Below are 20,815 nucleotides of genomic sequence, written 5' to 3'. Positions count from 1 at the left end.
TATTCACATTTCATGAACATGTCATATAGAATTGTGTCCTCTCTCACTGCCTGCAAAACTGTCAACCACTGCAGTGAAGCAGCCACTCTGGGGAGAACCCACTCCCCAACTCAAACTTCAGTCAGCTCTTTCTGCCTTTTCCTCCTCCAGCCCCATCCTGCTTGGCTCCCCTGACACTGTGCTACCCAGAAAGCTCCCTTTCCATCCCCTGGTCCCTCTGTTCCACAAGCACAGACCCCAAGGCTTTCTGCACCTGGTCCCCGCCTTGCCTTGCTGGTGATTTTGGCCTGATGACCTCACCCCTCTCCGGGCTTAGGGCAGCCCGCCTGGCCTCTGCAGGTCAGTCTCAATCCACTCTGCAGCTCCAGGCTCTGGTCAGCCTGATGGTCACACATCCAACTGCTGCTGGACACATTTCACGGAATGTCCGTTCATGTGCACTTGAGCTCTCCATGTGCCACGTCCGATTATTTTATATGACAGCTTCCTCCTCAACTCCCCTCACAACTGAGAGCAATGCTCCACTGGCCACCCAGGCCCAACACACCAATATCATTTTTCCTCCTTTCCTTTTGTTCTCCCTCACATCAAATGGGTGCCTCAGTCCAGTCACACAGGAAGTCCATCATTCTTGGGCCTAAAGTCCTGAATAGCTCTTCACTGCTGACAGGAAAAGTCCCAGCTCCTGGGCCCCGGCTTTCAGGGTCCCCGGTGGGCATCCTTTTCCATATGTCCATGCTTGTGAAAAGTAAGAAGAACTTCCATTTGCTGATTAAATGCTATTTCTGCATTTTCCCACATTTGATGTATCTTCCATTCTGATGCTACTTTTCAACATCCTAACCACCCTGAACATTTTGGCTCAAATGTCAACTCTTCTACTAAAATTTCCCTTACTTCCTTGGGGCAGAATCTCTCCTGTCACTGACCCCTGTACCTTATCTGCCTTCCTGCTGTCTACCTGTGCTGTACAGGTCGGTGCATTTTGCTTGTGTTTGTAGGTGGCCACTGCATCTAGTTGATGGTGACTGGTTCTTGGGATTAAACCACATCTGAACTAAAAATTTCTGTTTTATTGCTTTCAAGTCTGAAGAAATGGAACTTACAGTATACGCTTCTGGGAAGTTGTGACTAGAATAAAGCTTCGCTGATTTTCCCACCTAATATAACACAATTAAGCAACACATGCTTTTCACCAGTGCTAGTGGTGATAACATGTTTGTATCATACAAGATCACAGAAAATTTAGTGAGAATAAAAAATCTCATTAAGTGGCTGGACAGAAAACACAGCCTGAGCTCATATAAACATCACAAGGGGATCTGATGTGGATTTTCCACAATACAGAAGACTGTGCAAAGCAATATTTAAAAACAAATCACACTTAGCACAGAGTCCAGCGCCACCAACAGCAAAAAGCAAATACATGAAGAATTAGAGTCAACGTCTGCACATATTAAAAAGCCCACTCAAAACAAGGAACAATGCACTTGGTGAGTGGCAGCCCTAAGATGCACGCGAGGATCTGTCCATCCCGGGGATGAAGGCACCCGCCAAGGAGAGCTCAGGGCACAGGTGGAATCTACTTGCATAAATCCCAGTGTGGGCTCTGTGGTGAACCGTAAATATCTCTACCCCCACAGCTGCGCAGCTTTATTAAGCTTTAAATTGGTTACAGACTATTAAGAGACTCCAGCCTGCTCCAGGTTGGGGCATCGCACCAACTGCCTGGAGTGTCCATCCACTCACTAGGCAGAAGTTCATTCCACACCCAAACTCCCTCCACACAAGGGGCCCTCAAAACCCCTCTGGGTGGGAGGGGTTTGCATGCTCTCTCCTCCTTTAGAAGCAGGATGATCAATGCCAAATAAAGGACATTTACTAGGAAGACACACTGTTTCCAACTACTGTTCTCCCCAGCAGTATCAGTCTTACATGCCTAAGAACTTTCAAACCACCTGGTTTGTGTGTCATGCTTCTGCGGAGAAGCCGCAGAGCAGCCCGAGCAGCAGGGCCGAGTGCTAAACCCTCTCGCTTTCTGGTTTGGCCACTTGCAGTTCTACCTTAAGGGGGGCCCTACTCCCAGCTCTCCGCTGCACTAAACACACAGAAAGATGGTACAGCTCAAAGGAGAGGAAGAAAGGAGAGAAGAGAGCTTCCCTCTCCCACTCTTGGTCTCATTCACAAAATTTAACATAAGATATACAAAATATTGGTTATGACGTTTTAAGAGTGTAGAAGTTACAATTTATACTTAAAGGCTATTCAAATTGTTTTTACCATGGTGTGAACTCAGTAAAATGATGCTTTTTCTTTTTTTTTTTTTTTTTTTTTTGAGACGGAGTCTCGCTCTGTCGCCCAGGCTGGAGTGCAGTGGCGCGATCTCGGCTCACTGCAAGCTCCGCCTCCCGGGTTCATGCCATTCTCCTGCCTCAGCCTCCCGCGTAGCTGGGACTACAGGCGCCTGCCACCACGCCCGGCTAATTTTTTGTATTTTTAGTAGAGACGGGGTTTCACTGTGTTAGCCAGGATGGTCTCGATCTCCTGACCTCGTGATCCGCCCGCCTCGGCCTCCCAAAGTGCTGGGATTACAGGCGTGAGCCACCGCGCCCGGCCGCTTTTTCTTAAAAGCTGATGCTAGAAGAGGAAGGACATGCAGGCAGGAATCTTCATCAGCTTTGTCTACTGATGTGTCTCCAATGCTGGAACAGTTCCAGGCACACAGATGCTTGATACATATTTGTTGAATGAATGAAAAAAAAATCTATCAAGAGGTGACGGTCACTACAGAGTCATTTTATTTACAGAACATGTTATGTAATGTGTGACTCCATTAACATTAATGAAAATAAAGTGAGCCCCATAATGTCACGAGCAAAGAAGACAATTTTCAGAAAAGCAGCGTAAAATGTTGAAACTTGCAGGAAATGAGCAAAGACCGGGAGGTCAGTGCTCTTTCTACTGCAGCAATGAGAGTGTAAACAAGTTTGACTGTCAGCACCATAGGAAAGCTAAAATAAAAAATAAAAAGACGTTTGACAGATTTTTTGTTGTTGTTGAGAAAGAGTCTCACTCTGTTGCCCAGGCTGGAGTGCAGCGGTGTGATCTTGGTCACTGCAGCCTCTGCCGCCTGGATTCAAGTGATTCTCCTGCCTCAGCCTCCCGAGTAGCTGGGATTACTGGCACCTGCCACTGCGCCTGGCTAATTTCTGTAGTTTTAGTCGAGACTGGGTTTCACCATCTTGCCCAGGCTGGTCTTGAACTCCTGACCTCGTGATCCACCCACCTCGGCCTCCCAAAGTGTTGGGATTACAGGCGTGAGCCACTGTGCCTGGCCGTTTGACAGATTGAAACCCACACATGAACAGCCCATTTTACCAACTGGCTTGACTCTGCCTGACTGAGACACTTAGCCGCTAGTGGAGGGAAGAATGGTCTACCTTGAGATTTCCTTCTTTCTCCTAAGAATAAACAATGACAAAAGATGGGTGTAAGAAGAAAAAGACGACGGTAAAGGCTAAGCCCATCCTCCCAGGAATAACTGGTCCCCTGCACTTATAAAATGCCCTGTATTTTATAAGTGTGATATAAGTAAAAAATACTCTAAAAAGCTAAATGGGACCTTGCTTATGTAAAGCAGTGGGGGCAGGCACCGGAAGACTATGTGGAGTTAGCAGCGCACACAGAGCTAATGGGCACTTTCTGGGGATGATCTGCCGTGATGTTATCTTTCAAAAGCACACATTAGAGTAGGTGGTTCTTCCGAAGGTGAAATGCCCTTCTCTGATACCAGACTCGTACTTATTCTATATCGTGACATCAGAACATTTTGAAAGCCACTATTTGTAAAATAAGCTGCCCCTGTAATAAAAAGACTGCTTCATATGATTGTTTTGGTGTAAGTTAGTACTGATTTATTCTTCAGAAACCTGTTGGACCTGAGTATTCACCTGTAAGGTGAAACCAAATTGCAGGTTTGGTTCTTGAGGGATCCAGGCAGAGGCACGCCTTACAGGTGAACTGCGTGGGTGTGCTGACCCTGCCAACGTCACTGTGAGGGATTTAGCTGCCTCCTTAGAGACGTGTGCGCTATACTAGACTGAACAGATGGCCCTTAAACATTTGTCTTTGACAATTTTTGCTTCGCTATTCCACTGAATTAAAAACAACAACAACAACAACAACACTTGAGGGCCTGTGTCTGATGTGCTGTTCCAGATGCAAGGGGAATTATGAGTAAATAACACACCGTCCCCTACTTTAAAAGAACTCACTGGCTAGAGGGCAAGACACAAAGCGAGTGCCCACATCACCGTCCTGCAGATAACAGGGTCAGTGTTAGTGAAGGGAGGCCGAGTGTGCCCTGGGAGCACAGGAGAGGGGTGATGCCTGCAGAACGCCTGGCCAGCACTGACACTCCAGCCCTCTCTGCCCTTGGCCTCAAGCAGCCCGACAGCTCCTCAGAAACCTCTGCACTGCCCCAGGTCTAGAATGAGCTAGGTACTTACTCAGCAATACAACGTGGAAGTGATCAATCCTAACTAGAAGGCTTCATGGTAGAGGTAGCATCTGCATTGATTCATAAAAGTAGTAGGTACTGAAAACAGTTTTTACTAATTACCGCCAAAAATCTTCTTACAGTGTAAATTACAGAAGCAGCATAAACTATACTTTTTATAATGTGCATTAGAAACTCTTTTATACCCACCCACACTATTCTCAAGAATAAGCACTGCAACAAATTAGTGATGTATTAGATTTTTGTGGGAGGAAATGGGGGAGATGTTCTAGGTAGAGAAGCTTGCAAGAATAATGGCGTAAAGGCCGACGGGCGTGGCTGGGCTACGGGGGGTGGCCTGATCTGGGTGAGTGTGTGCTGGCTGGATTCTGGACGGAAGGGTGGAGGTGGTCCAGGTGGACCCTGAATGCCACACTCAGGAGTTTGTTTCACTCCAGTCTAGACCACGGTTGCCAACAGTGTGTAAGACAGACAGAGGGAAGGGGCCAAGTTGGAGGCTGTTCCAGTAGTACAAGGAGAGAGAAGACAAGGGTCTCTTCCAGACTCCTGTTGCCTGGGAGGGAAATGATGCTTCACAGGGAGAACTGAGGGGCTGATGAGGCATGCAGCTGAGCCAGGGGCCGGCTGCAAAGATCAGCGACCAAGTCACATCAGCCACTGGGACAATCCATTTAGCAGGGTGGGGCAGGCAGCAGGAAGGGCAGGTCTGTGGGGCAAGTTTAATTCTCGACTCTGAGGTTGTGGGACCACTGCAGTAGTCTTGGGGAGACAGCCTCTTTGTCCACCTGTCTGTCCCTCTCTCCTGCCGCACTCTTTCCCATCTTGTGATACTGCCTCGTGCATGTCACCACTTGGAGGGGGCAGTGCAGGCCCCAACTCATTTTTATGTATTTGCCCTGCATGAACTAGAAGGCTCAGAAATGTGGGTTAAACCAGCTTATGCATCACACCTCTTTGCCTAATGCAAGTTCTCCTCTGATGCAAATGCAGACATATATTGAAGGTGGTGACAAAGCCCCCTGTCAATGGAAAGGCCACAGGATAACTTCAAGGGTGAATTCTCATTTCCCACTGCTCATTCAGCTGCTTTGGTGACACAGGTGTGCAAGAGCAACAGTCACCATCCATCGGTCATGACTATGTGAGGCGGGCAGGGAATGCCTGAACGACGTCCAAACACCTCCAATCTCTGTTACCCTCAGATAGTCAAAGAGGAAGTGTCACCATTTCCTTGAAGCTTGGTGTTTGTCACAGCCTTCAAGGAAGCTGGGGATACCTTGAAGATGGGGAAAATGCCACCCAGAATTCAAAGTGATAACTCTTTGAAGGGTCAATGGTGGGAATGAAAAAATGCTTCCTAGCATTTTACAATGCCTTGTACCATGGGAAGAACCAGTCTATGACCCTGGATGTGTACTTGGTCAAGTCTGCACTTACAGAAGCATTTGGAGAATTTTAAAGCATCCTTTTCTTTAAAGAAGAAGACAGAAGAAGTTCAGTGGAATAACATGGTACGTGAATGCAATATATTTTAGACCAAAAAATATTCATGTGTGGTAACAGTAACAGTCTCTTCAAGCTCTCAAAATTACCAGACAAAACTAACTCATCTGCAAGCTGAATGGAAGACAAACATTATCTTCTTTAATACCTAGCTACACCCCTTCTAGACAATTTGCCTCTTACATAAACAGAGGCACAGTCCTCAAAAACAGGTTAAAAACTGGGTAACAATAAATGACCCAAGAATTAATTAACTAAATAGGAGACTGGGATAAACACAGGTAAAATGATCATATCAAAATAAAAGACAAGAAACATGATTAAATTAGGCTTCAAAAGACCCGTGAGAAACTCATAAAAGGCATAATATGCACTTACCTGGTTTTTATTCTTTCATGATTTAATTTCTAATTTTATTCACTACCATCTGATAATTGCATGAAACACTTATTTTAACCATGGGCAATTTAAACTATTTTAATTTTTATTTCAAGGCCATGAGACAAAGGAACCTATTTATTGCCTAAGGGGATTTTTTTTTTAACAAAAATTAAGACTTAATCTTTCATGTTTTAAAGCCAAGACTGTTTAAAATCATTTATAATAATGCTGTAGGGAGACTTTTCCTGGGTATGCAAAATTGAAATGATAAATTTACAATTATTAAAAAAATTAATAGTTTGGGGGATTGAATTGTCCCTTTGCTTTCCAGATGAATTTGTCTGAAGCTTAACAGACACGCTTAAAAACAGGGTAAACCCCAGGCCTGTGGAGGAGAGATGGGATGAGGCTTCCCTTCAACTCATGGGGCGAGTGAACTGGCTCATGGTCCAAATGGTATGCCCAGTTTATTATTATTTAAAAAGTAAATAATGGCAACGGCCTTGGGAATGGCTTTCAACCCCTTTTATCTTCTAGGAAATTGCCTTGATGAAGTGGAGATTCATGAATTCTACTAACCACATTTTCTGTGACTTTCAAAAACTCCCTGATGGAAATTAGACAAATAATTTACTTTCACTTAAACATCAGATTTTTAAGTTACACTTAAGAAAAATAATTGAAATGTAGATTTCAATCATTGCTGCTCCTACACTTCAGGATTCTAACAAAATACTTTCAGTTATTATGCAAAGCATTCCTCAGTAGAGAAGAGAAAAATCGCTCTCAGTGACACCTAAGCGAGCGGCGTGTTCTGAAGGGCAAGAAGCCTCTTCCAGAGCAGTCAAGGCAAGGACGCTGCGCTGGTGTGGTTTTGACGCCAGCAGGGAGGAAGGCTCATCCCACAACACATTTTCCTTCACTGCAGTGTCAGGAAGAAATTGAAAATAGTCACATACGTTTAAAATTCCTTTCCGACTAACACCTAGGCCGCGCCCTAGGCCGTCTGAGTGGCCCACATTTTTTTTTTTTTTTTTTTTTTTTTTTTTTAAGACGGAGTCTCGCTCGTCGCCCAGGCTGGAGTGCAGTGGCACGATCTCGAGTAGCCCACATTTTAAGAAGGCTGCAACAAGCTCACACTCCTCCCAACGTGGGCTGGAACGGACGCGGTCCACCACAGAGCCCCCACTCTGCTCTCCCCCGCCCACTGGCTCTGTCCTCTGCCTCAACACGCGCCATGGCTTCCGTCACGGAACTCAGGTCTCTGCTCAAAGGTCACCTTTTGAGAGAGGGGTCACCTCCTCCAGTCCCCTTTCCCCTTGTTCAGTGGGATTCTGTCACAGATCTGTCACTCATTGCTTTGCTTCTTGTCCAAGTCTCTGATGGACTGAAGGACTCCCGAAGGTAGGCAGCACGTCTGTCCTGCTCACACCACAAAGCGCTTCTGGGATATGATTTTTGAGTTATATTAGCTACACCAATCAGCCGACAGCTGCTTCTGCATTTGGCTTCTTAAACTGTCAAGCCTCCTTCGGACTGAAGATGCTCCAAAATGCATTCACAAGACTCCGTGCTATTTTGGGGTAATCAAAGTGCTCACAGGGGAGAAAAAAATCCCACTTAAGAAAATACATTTTAATCTGATTTATGAAATCTAAGTTGGGAGGGTCTAATTTTCATGTTTTTAAAAAAATGACTTATTTTTATGAAGGGGAAATCTATCATGTTAAAAATGTTTATTTCTCAAAAGGGATTGTTACAGGATTTACTTAAATAAGTTGATGTGTTGCACTGAAGCTATCACTTAATTTCCTGAAATTAAGGGTGACAAAGTTGATTTTTCAGGAATAGTGTTTATTATATTAGATAAGGCCCTCATATAGTAACGGTATGTTTTTGAAGACACTGTACACAGTGAAGTCAATACACCTGCCATGCGATTTCAGCACATTACAGGGAAATCCACCAGCTTCTCCTAAACATCTCTCAGACTTCTCCCTCGAAACAATCCCCCAGGTGAAATGTCTTAGATACACAATGTTTTATGCAGAGACAAAGGGCAACTGCTCTTTCGAGAACTGCCAGCTCTAGGAAGCTGCCTCATTCCTCCCTCAAGTCAAAAGCCCTAAAACAGCCAGTGTGGAGTGGGCTGTAGTTTCGATGTGTGTTTCCTGAAAACACACGTGCTATTTTTTCATTAAAGTTTTTCCAACACTTAGCTAATCTTTGGGGCACAGCTGATAGGGGGTCATAGGATTTTGAAAGTTAGAAGGAAGCTTGGAGACTGTCCAGGCCATCTCCTTCATGTAACAGAAAAGGAGGTGAGATCATCTATTGAGGTCTGGAAAACTCAGAGATGGAAAGCCAGTGAAACGTTCGACTTTTTTAAATTTAAAAAAAAAAAACAAAACCTCAAATCACGGTATCTAAGCAACCACATTCTATCTGGCTTGTATGAAAAAGACAACTGGCATCTGCTTTTGAATAAGGCAACAAAATTTGTGAAGAAAAAAAGACTTTAAACGACACACCCCAGAGCCTGACCAGAAATGAGCAAAGATGTTCCTTATTGGACCGTGGATTTTAAAATCAAATGTGATGGATGGAGTTGGTGTGAAATGTGACATGGGAATGATTAGGAATTTTGAAACAGAATTCTTACATTGCTTTTTTGAAAAAGGACAGGACAAAGAAAGACTAAGGGACGGAGGCTCTTCATAGTGGTAACAACTTAACCAGTGTTGAATGGACTAGTGTTTAAAACAGAGTGAATGTGTGAGAACGGCTTGCACAGTGGATTCTCACTGAAAACTTTTTTTCATATTATCCATGGAAAATAAAAGACAAATTTGAACTTTGATCATTTTTAAAAATAAAATAACCCAATGACATAAAGCAGCCCAGTGTAGTATCCCGGCTCCATCCTGGACACGTCTAGCCTCACCCTTTGCACCTGGAGGCACGGAAACCTACCTGCCACTCCTGCTGCATCACCTGCAAGGGAAGAGCACCCCCCACACTCACCGGGACTCGTGAGGGCTCCCAGGGCGCTGCTCGTGGTAGAGAGAGGGTTTGCATTGGTGCTGGTGGCTGAGGTCTGGGCCGCAGCTGCAGCAGCAGCCAGCGTCGCCAGGTTCTGCAACTGTAAAGCATTCATGCCTGTGGAGGGAAGAGAAAGTTACTTTTAGCAACAGGCCTCACACTTCTACAGTTTCCAAACAAGAGCGGGCTCATCAAATCGTCAGGACACATGATGAGAGCAGACGACCCAGTGCAAGGTCACCTGCCTGGGTGGGAGCTGGGCTCTCCAGCCCTCTCCTCCAAGGCCACCTCTCCTTCAGTTCTCTCCGATGCAAATGCTCTTCCTAGAGACCACATACCCAGAAAGGAGCCTGAATCCCACCCCGTAGTTCTCCTTGGCAGAGCCTGTGCTTCTCCCTCGCTAACCAGTATTCTCAGCCCAGGGCCTTCCTGCCATGCTGTAGAGATAACTGGAAAAGAGGAGAGATTTCAGTGCTGACTGGCCAGAGTAGGGCCTTGTGGACTGGCAACTTCTACGACATAGCTGCCAAGACATGGTGAGATGTGGCAGCAGCTGGAGGAAGGGCTTCAAGGTAAACTCAGTCCCTCAAAACGAGGTATTTCAGAAGAAACTACATTTTACTGGAAGCTGAACTGGTATGGGTTCTAAGCCTGTTAATCTATTTCTTGACAGTGAGTGGCAGCATTAACTGAACCCCACCTTGAAGGGCTGTTGTGCAGATTAAATAAGATGATGAAAGCGAATTACTTTGGCACAATGTAAGAGCTCAATGAATGTCACCTTTTATTTTTGTTATTGCTATTGCCATTGAACTTCTCTCTCTGGATTTAAGCGTGAACCCTAAAATGTGTCCATACGGAGTTCAAATTTCATATTTGATGAATACAAGAATGACTGAATAGAAATGGCTGTACCTTAATGGTTTTATTTGTAAAATATTTGTATTTACCTTTTAAAGCGATTTATATTTTAAAAGAGGGACTTTAACTAGAATAAATGTGTGACTCATGAAAATTATGAAAAAAATAGAAATGAAAATTAGCATGGACATAAGAGTGGGATTAGCTGAGAGATTTGGGGCAACAATCTAGGGGTGGGCTCAGCCTTGGTGTCTACACCGGATAGTTAGTTTAACTATCTTTTCTCCCTGTAGCCCGCTTCCATCTCTCAGTCCAAAGCTTCTCTGAATGGTCAAATTATGTTTCTATGATTCACTTTACCAGAAGACTGCACATGTGAGAAGCATGAAACAATGGTTCTCTCCCTACACAGAGGAACTGAAGATAGAAAGATGGTGGACTTCAGCTTCATTTTACCTTCTTCTCTGGTCTTAAGTCCAGATACTTACTCAATATCTAGGGAGCAAATTTAGTCTTCTTTAGGGAGAGTGCCCTGAGAGCTGCTTCCGTAATGTGTGTGTAGGGGCGTTGGTGGAGGGATGAGAGAATGTTCTAGCAACATACATGTGTAAGCCCCCAGCCATGGGCGCAGCTCAGTGCGTGGCTGCTGAGTGCTCTAGACAGCACTCTTCTGCCCTGGCCTCCTCAATCAGGGTGCATTTCCACTTAGAAAAAAGTTCCTCCTGTCTTGGTTGCTAAATGGATTTGCATTTTGTCCGAAGTGATACTCTGTCTTCTTCCAGGAGACATCCAGACCTTTTGGCTTAGGTTGAAAGCCAAGCACCTGCTTTTCAAAACCTACTTATTTCACAGGGATGCTTGAAAGTGGGACAGAAGTATTGTGTAATCCTGTGAATTTCTGCAAGAAAAGGGCAGACTTCCGGCAACCTTGCTTTATCAAGTGAACACAATCAAAAGAAAGCACTCTCTGGTTTTCTCTCGTCAAGGGTCACACAGTGCCATATTCATGAGAACGTGGGCGTTGAGAGGCCCTGGTCTCATTTTTCAGTTTTACTTTAGGAAAATGGGGGAAATACGCTAATTGCCTGGCCCTACTGCAGACCAACATGGCCCCAGCAAGGGGCTGTTTCCTACAAACACATGAATGCATGTTTGGCTTGAGTGTGAGGGAGCACCAAGGCTGTGCGAGGTCTTGCAAGGAGTGAGGTACGTTCACGCAGGTCCGTCCATGCCCTCTGGGCTCTCTCATGATGTGTGCTTCCTCTAACGTGAACCATGACCAGACCACACCACCAACATATGGCTGAGCACACAAGAACAGGGCTTAGCACCAAAATCAAAGCCTACAATATGCATATGGCACCGATTAATGACAGGCAGAGCCACCATTCTAGGCTCAGGCCAGCGGGTCCCCCTTCAGGACATATATGACCCTCCCAGGTAGGAGCCTCAGTGATGGAGCTGTGTTGATGGCCTGGCTCAGCTGGCCCACTTGGGTCAGAGACATCAGGTCCCCGGCCAAGGCCTCACAGCCATGGAGGAGACCCTCCTGGGCCTTGGCAGAGCCTTCTGCCCCATCCCATAGCCTCCTCCTAAGGAGACAGGGTTTACATTTAATGCACACGCTTTCTCTGTTAGCTGCAAATTTCTTTATCTGTTTGTTTATAACTCTTTCGTGGCTCTCATCATACCCTACGTTGACATTATTTATATGTATTTCTTGCCCTCCCAACCAGATACCAAGTTCCTTTAAGACAAAAATTATGTCTTACTCATTTTCAAGTCCATGTAAACACACATACACACACACACACACACACACACACAAACACTTGAATATATATAGTAGGTGATGAGCAAATCTATGTAAGACAAACAAACAGGGTAACAGACAAGTTTGACATTTACATAAATTGCTCTGAAGAGTATTGTCTGTAGAGAGCTAGCCAAGGTTTTAGTTTTCCCCATTATTTATTAGTTCTTTGGTATTTACAACAGCATCAAATATTGGCTGTTTCCTCTCAATCATTAACTAATCCACTGTACAAATACTTACTAGGGCCCATGTTTAGTCCTTCTCTCACCCACTGACATTCACTAAAGGTCCTGGAACTGAGCTGACAGCACTCAGGTTCTCTCCACTGCCCGCTCCTTTAGGATCCAGGGCTAAGGGCGTGGGTGTCCTCCTCTTCATTTCTCCTCCACACACTTTACCACCAAACAGCTTCTGACATTCTCCTAAGCCTTTCCCTGCTGCCGCCTGGAAAGTCCAGGGGGAGTGGCTGAGTCTCTGAGGCACCACACTGGGGCATAGCTAACACTGCTCAACAGCCAGACTGCAAGGAAAGGAAAAACTATGAGTCAAGGAAGCTGAGATGAAGAGTGGAAAGGAGAGGACACTGTGATCCCCAGCATCTGAGGGATGTGAGGACAAAAGGAGAGAAGAAGAGTCAGTCAGAACCAATCAAGGAGGCGGATCCATATTTGCTCGTCCATCTATCTACCCATCCATCCACCCATCCATCCATCCATCATCCGCCCATCCACCCACCCACCCATCCATCCATCATTCCGCGTATCCACCCAACTATCCATCCATCCACCTAATTATCCATCCACAGATCCACTATCCTCCCACCCATCCATCATTCACATATCCATCCATCTCTCATCCACACACTCATCCATCCCTCATTGTGGAATAGATGCTCCCACCCATCTATCCATCATCTAACCACCATCCATCCATCTACCCATCCACCCACATATCTACCCAACTATCCATCCATCCATCCACCTATCATCCACCCATCCATCCATTATTCTCCCACCCATCCATCCATCATCCGCCCACCATCCATCCATCCACCCACATATCTACCCAACTATCCATCCATCCACCCACCTATCATCCACCCATCCATCCATTATTCTCCCACCCATCCATTCATCATCCACCCACCATCCATCCACCATCCATCCATCCACCCACATATCTACCCAACTATCTATCCATCCACCCACTCATCCATCCATTATCCTTTCACCCATCCATCCATCATCCACACACTCACATATCCTTCATCAGCACACCCATCCATCCCTCACTGTGGTATGGATCCTCCCACCTGTCCATCTATCTATCCATCATTCACCCACCATCCATCCATCATCCACCCACCCCTCCGTCCATCATGCTCCCACCCATCCATCCCTCATCCACCCACCACACACTCATCCCTCATCCACCCACCCCACACTCATCCTTCATCCACCCACCACACACTCATCCTTCATCCACCCACCACACACTCATCCCTCATCCACCCACCACACACTCATCCCTCATCCACCCACCACACACTCATCCATCATCCACCTACCACACTCATCCCTCATCCACCCACCACACACTCATCCCTCATCCACCCACCACACACTCATCCATCATCCACCCACCCCTCCATCCATCATCCACCCACCACACACTCATCCCTCATCCACCCACCACACACTCATCCATCATCCACCTACCACACACTCATCCCTCATCCACCCACCACACACTCATCCCTCATCCACCCACCACACACTCATCCATCATCCACCCACCCCTCCATCCATCATCCACCCACCACACTCATCCCTCATCCACCCACCACTCATCCCTCATCCACCCACCACACACTCATCCCTCATCCACCCACCACACACTCATCCATCATCCACCCACCACACACTCATCCCTCATCCACCCACCACACACTCATCCTTCATCCACCCACCACACACTCATCCATCATCCACCCACCACACACTCATCCCTCATCCACCCACCACACACTCATCCCTCATCCACCCACCCCTCCATCCATCATCCACCCACCACACACTCATCCCTCATCCACCCACCACTCATCCCTCATCCACCCACCACACACTCATCCCTCATCCACCCACCACACACTCATCCATCATCCACCCACCACACACTCTTCCCTCATCCACCCACCACACACTCATCCTTCATCCACCCACCACACACTCATCCATCATCCACCCACCACACACTCATCCATCATCCACCCACCACACACTCATCCTTCATCCACCCACCACACACTCATCCATCATCCACCCACCACACACTCATCCCTCATCCACCCACCACACACTCATCCTTCATCCACCCACCACACACTCATCCATCATCCACCCACCACACTCATCCCTCATCCACCCACCACACACTCATCCATCATCCACCCACCCCTCCATCCATCATCCACCCACCCCTCCATCCATCATCCACCCACCACACACTCATCCTTCATCCACCCACCACACACTCATCCATCATCCACCCACCACACACTCATCCATCATCCACCCACCACACACTCATCCATCATCCACCCACCACACACTCATCCCTCATCCACCCACCACACATTCATCCTTCATCCACCCACCACACACTCATCCATCATCCACCCACCACACACTCATCCATCATCCACCCACCACACACTCATCCTTCATCCACCCACCACACACTCATCCATCATCCACCCACCACACACTCATCCCTCATCCACCCACCACACACTCATCCTTCATCCACCCACCACACACTCATCCATCATCCACCCACCACACTCATCCCTCATCCACCCACCACACACTCATCCATCATCCACCCACCCCTCCATCCATCATCCACCCACCCCTCCATCCATCATCCACCCACCACACACTCATCCTTCATCCACCCACCACACACTCATCCATCATCCACCCACCACACACTCATCCATCATCCACCCACCACACTCATCCCTCATCCACCCACCACACACTCATCCATCATCCACCCACCACACTCATCCCTCATCCACCCACCACACACTCATCCATCATCCACCCACCCCTCCATCATCCACCCACCCCTCCATCCATCATCCACCCACCACACACTCATCCTTCATCCACCCACCACACACTCATCCATCATCCACCCACCACACACTCATCCTTCATCCACCCACCACACACTCATCCATCATCCACCCACCACACACTCATCCCTCATCCACCCACCACACACTCATCCCTCATCCACCCACCACACACTCATCCATCATCCACCCACCACACTCATCCATCATCCACCCACCCCTCCATCCATCATCCACCCACCCCTCCATCCATCATCCACCCACCACACACTCATCCTTCATCCACCCACCACACACTCATCCATCATCCACCCACCACACTCATCCCTCATCCACCCACCACACACTCATCCCTCATCCACCCACCACACACTCATCCCTCATCCACCCACCACACACTCATCCCTCATCCACCCACCACACACTCATCCCTCATCCACCCACCACACACTCATCCATCATCCACCCACCACACACTCATCCATCATCCACCTACCACACACTCATCCATCATCCACCCACCACACACTCATCCCTCATCCACCCACCACACACTCATCCATCATCCACCCACCACACACTCATCCCTCATCCACCCACCACACACTCATCCCTCATCCACCCACCACACACTCATCCATCATCCACCCACCACACACTCATCCATCATCCACCCACCACACACTCATCCCTCATCCACCCACCACACACTCATCCCTCATCCACCCACCACACACTCATCCCTCATCCACCCACCACACTCATCCCTCATCCACCCACCACACACTCATCCATCATCCACCCACCCCTCCATCCATCATCCACCCACCCCTCCATCCATCATCCACCCACCACACACTCATCCTTCATCCACCCACCACACACTCATCCATCATCCACCCACCACACACTCATCCCTCATCCACCCACCACACACTCATCCTTCATCCACCCACCACACACTCATCCCTCATCCACCCACCACACACTCATCCCTCATCCACCCACCACACTCATCCCTCATCCACCCACCACACACTCATCCATCATCCACCCACCACACACTCATCCCTCATCCACCCACCACACACTCATCCCTCATCCACCCACCACACACTCATCCATCATCCATCCACCACACACTCATCCCTCATCCACCCACCACACACTCATCCATCATCCACCCACCCCTCCATCCATCATCCACTTACCACACACTCATCCCTCATCCACCCACCACACACTCATCCATCATCCACCCACCCCTCCATCCATCATCCACCCACCCCTCCATCCATCATCCACCCACCACACACTCATCCCTCATCCACCCACCCCTCCATCCATCATCCACCCACCCCTCCATCCATCATCCACTTACCACACACTCATCCCTCATCCACCCACCACACACTCATCCCTCATCCACCTACCACACACTCATCCATCATCCACCCACCCCTCCATCCATCATCCACCCACCCCTCCATCCATATCCACCCACCACACACTCATCCCTCATCCACTCCATCCATCATCCACCCATCATCCACCCATCCACGCATCATCTACCCCACATCCATCTATGATCTGGCACTGATTAATGACAAGCAGAGCCACCATTCTAGGCTCAGGCCAGGGAGTCCCCCTCCAGGACATATTTGACCCACCCATCCATCCATCATCCACCCACCCATTATCCACCCATCGTCCATCAACCATGCATCCACCCACCCACCCATCCATCATTCAGCCCCCATCCATCATCTAGTCACCCATCCATCTACCCACCTACCCATCATCCACCCATCCATCCATCCATCATCCATCCATTATCACCCATCCATCCATTATCCACCCACTCACTCACCCATCATCTACTCACCCATCCATCTATCTACCCATCATCCATCCATCCAACCATCCAGTAATTACTGAGTGGCTATGATGGGCTAGACCCTGTGCAACACACTGAGGATAAAGTAGAAAACATGATAGTCTGTGTACCCGAGCAGATTGCTGGATATCAGAGCAGGGAGATGTCAGGGAGTGGGGAAGAAATCCCACCAGTTCATCAGTTTCTTGAAATAGGCCCGGATTCAGAATGAAATCCTCCCTGAAGTCTTTGATTCGATGGGGATGGTAGAGAAGCATAGGAAAGCACAGCCCAGCTGAGAAGCTGCAGGAGATGTCATCCCTTCCAGCCTGTCCCTCTCCTAGTCCTTGTGTGCTGACCCATGAGGCTTTCATGGTCCTCCCAACTCTTATTTTCAGAAGTAAGTGCTCATAAGCCAGGTGTGGTAGTGTGTGCCTGTAGTTCCAGCTACTCAGGAGGCTGAGGCTAAAGGATCGCTTGGGCCCAGGAGTTCAAGTCCAGCCTGGGCAACAGAGTGAGACCCCATGTCTTAAAGAAAAAAGAAGTTAAGTGCTTGTACACCAGAGGTGAGGCAGGGCCTCACGTTTCTTGGAACACAAGCTCTACTGGTGACACCAGGAATAACAGCAGCAATCACCACCACCTCCCAAAGGCAGCGCAGGCCGGTCAACAAGAGCTCAGGTCCTGCTCTCACATGACCCGGCTGAAAGCTGGCTCTGCCTCACTTACTGGCAGCCTGTTACCTGGAGCAAGCTAGTTACCTGTTTGCACCTTGGGGTTTTCCAGTGTAAAGTGCGACTGAAGTAGAACTCACCTCTTGAGGATTAAGAGACTAAATGGGTCAACACATAGAAAGCCCAAACAATGCCTAGTGCAGAGTTAAGCTCAAAAAAGAAGCTCTCAGACTAATAACTGCAATAATACTGTCCTAAACGACAATGACAGCAGAAGCAAGAACAAAGTGCGTGCCAGGCAAGCTCCTCAGTGCCCTACCCGTGCTCTGCTACCAGGGTTCCTAACACATCCACGTGGTGTGGGCACTGTGACTCTCTTCCATGTTACAGAGGAAACGGGCATGAAGAGGTGAAAACACCATGAGCCATTCTCCAAGGGCCACTCCCTGAAAGGAGAGAGCCCCGCCCCTTCCCTGGGTGCCTATCCTCTCCCTGCCAGCTGCCCTCTGCCCTCTCGGTCCCCATCTGGAGCTGTTCTGACCTCTTCCTTCTCCTCCTGTGCGTTGGTATCCATTTCCTTCCTTAAACTTTGCATCTGAGAGAAGTTTAGAAGGGATAGGGAGGGAGGGATAGGGAGGGACGGATGGAGGGGAGGAAGAGGAAGGAAAGGGCTGGTCCAGCACAGGGTTTCGAAAGGCAGTGTGACAGGGGCCCAGAAGTTAACTCTACCCCTCAGGTCCCCATATCCACTGGGAGTGGCCTTGCTCGCCCCACCACAGTATGAACAGATGTGAGAGCTGGGGCGGATTCCAGTCTAGCGCTGCTTCACCATGCAGTGCCGCTCCCTGCCCCAGGGTCCAAGAACAGTGGGGCCAGTACGAATTTTGTGCATCTCGCCTGAATGCCAGAGGTCTGGGAATGAACTTGTGATCGTGTCTTCATTTGTAACTAAGAACTAGGTTAACCAGTTAACCACTAACTACTTAACTATGTACTACGTTTTGCTCTCTCAATCAGTTTGGCAATTAACACATGTATATATTTTTTGAGACAGGGTCTTGCTCCGTCACCAGGGCTGGAGTGAAATTATGGCTCACTGCAGCCATCATCTCCCAGGCTCAAGCGATCCTCCTACCTCAGCCTCTTGAGTAGCTGGGACTACAGGCGCTCGCCACCACACCCAGCTAACTTTTGTAGAAAAGGGGTTTTGCTGTGTTGCTCAGGCTGGTCGGGAACTCCGGGGCTCAAGTGATCCTTGCCTGCTTCTGCCTCCCAAAGTGCTGGGACTACAAGTGTGAGCCGCCGCACCTGGCCTAGTTTCTTAGTGATTTCCTTCTGCATCCATCCCCAGAATCCCAGATACCACAAACCACTGGCTCTAGCTGCTTCAGTGACCAGACAGACCCTCGTCCGCCGCTGCCTCAGTGCTCTTCGTCGTGTTCTTCATCTACCCCACGTCAGTCCCCTGAACTTGGTGCTTCTGAGGCAGAGGTCCCTGACAGGGTTCAGGGTCTCCACAAACTCTGACATTTTATGAAAAAGTATGTGTGTGATGTGCATGCAAAACGTGTTTGGTGACAGCTCCTAAAAAGCTGAAGAACTTCTGACCTCTTTCGACAATCTGAAAGAGATAAAAGTGGTAGTGGAAAATCACTGCATGACAGCCTAGGGGTGGGGCAGTGACTTGGGCCATCAGGAAGAAATGAGAGCTGAGGAGTGAGGACACGGAGAAGAAGGAGGATGAAGACAGTGCCTCCTCCCATTCTGAACACACACACACACACACACACACACACACACACACATGCACACAGGCATGCACACACACGCCAGCATCAGAAGCAGCCAGGCGAGCCTGAGCTCCTCCATTCTTAGCTACCTTCCTGGGCACAGGTGACAATGGGGAAGGACCCAGTGGAGGCTGGAGCCAGGAAGCCCTGGAGAGCAGCCCTTGAGAGCCCTAGGACCTCCCCTGCCTCTTGGACATCTCACTCCAACCAGGACTGAGGCTGGAGGGCAGTGAGGGCACCGTTTCCCCCACCCAGAGCGGCCTCTGTCCACTCAGCCAGGCAGAGGCCGTGGCCCATGTGTCCTCTGTCCATCCTGCCCCATGGACATCCCCGCACCTACCGATCTTCTAGGCGCTACTGACCATCTCATGCTCTGTCACATCACAGTAATAACCCGGGGCGAGAAGAGCGTGGGGACTGTCTTGGCCCCAGTGTTCCTGGGCCCTTCCCTGGCAACAATGCACGTCTCCGGTGGCTGATGTCTTGGCTCCTCCCGCCACAGATGGATCCACAGCCACAGCGCCATCACCCGGAACGTGGACATCTCACCTGCCTGCCTTCCCCTCCTATGCGGGGGAGAAACGGTTTTGGGGAAAGGCACTGGCCTGATGTGCAGACACCAGCCAGGGCATCTGGGTGAGGACAGAGGTTCCCTCTCCCTTCTTAGCCGGACTAGGCTTCTCGGGCACAGGTGTCAGGCGCAGGCCTGCTCCTGGATGGGGCGCGGGGCCTCTCCTGCAACTCCCCTTATTCCTCCCCAGAACTAACAGCGGGCTTCACTTCCGCTCATCTGGAAGTCCTCTTTCTGGTTCCCCTCTGTTGCTCTCTCTTTTCTGAGGTATGTGGGTGGCCGTCCTTTCCCCATCTCAGCCCCTCTCCCAGGCGCCTCCTCAGTCTGCACCCCAAGTCACACTTTATCCCACACGCTCATCCTGAAAGGGCACTAGACCGAGAGGCACGGGCACGCGCTTGGCAAACGGTTCCTTTCCGAGAAGAAAAACTGCATTTGACTTCATGAAGCACTCTGCTCAGATGGGCACCTCTCGAACCAGGGGCAATAATCTGGGTGACTGAACATGCAAAACATTTCAGTAAGTTTTAGGAACTCAACAATGGGCTAAGAAGATGGCAAAGAAAGTTGAGAATACAGGGATTCAACTTTCATTCAATACTTGGGGAAAAAAATCCTTCTCAAAATGAAGAAATTATGT

The 20,815-nt window shown here is 48.7% G+C and overlaps 1 protein-coding gene across 29 annotated transcripts in view; it reads right to left on the bottom strand.

Moving 5' to 3' along the window:
- The window catches only part of CELF2 (CUGBP Elav-like family member 2), an 872,927-nt gene that overhangs the window by 39,397 nt on the left and 812,715 nt on the right, over window positions 1–20,815 (bottom strand). For all 29 annotated transcript variants that reach the window (XM_063709875.1, XM_055352300.2, XM_055352297.2 and 26 more), the window contains one exon: window positions 9,428–9,562. In XM_063709875.1, coding sequence (XP_063565945.1) covers window positions 9,428–9,562 — 135 coding nt within the window. The remainder of the gene's footprint in view (window positions 1–9,427; window positions 9,563–20,815) is intronic.

This window comes from Gorilla gorilla, chromosome 8, assembly GCF_029281585.2.
Source record: "Gorilla gorilla gorilla isolate KB3781 chromosome 8, NHGRI_mGorGor1-v2.1_pri, whole genome shotgun sequence".
Taxonomy (NCBI): Eukaryota; Metazoa; Chordata; class Mammalia; order Primates; family Hominidae; genus Gorilla; species Gorilla gorilla.
Note: the sequence above shows the minus strand (reverse complement) of the source record. Positions and strands in the feature narration are given on the sequence as shown.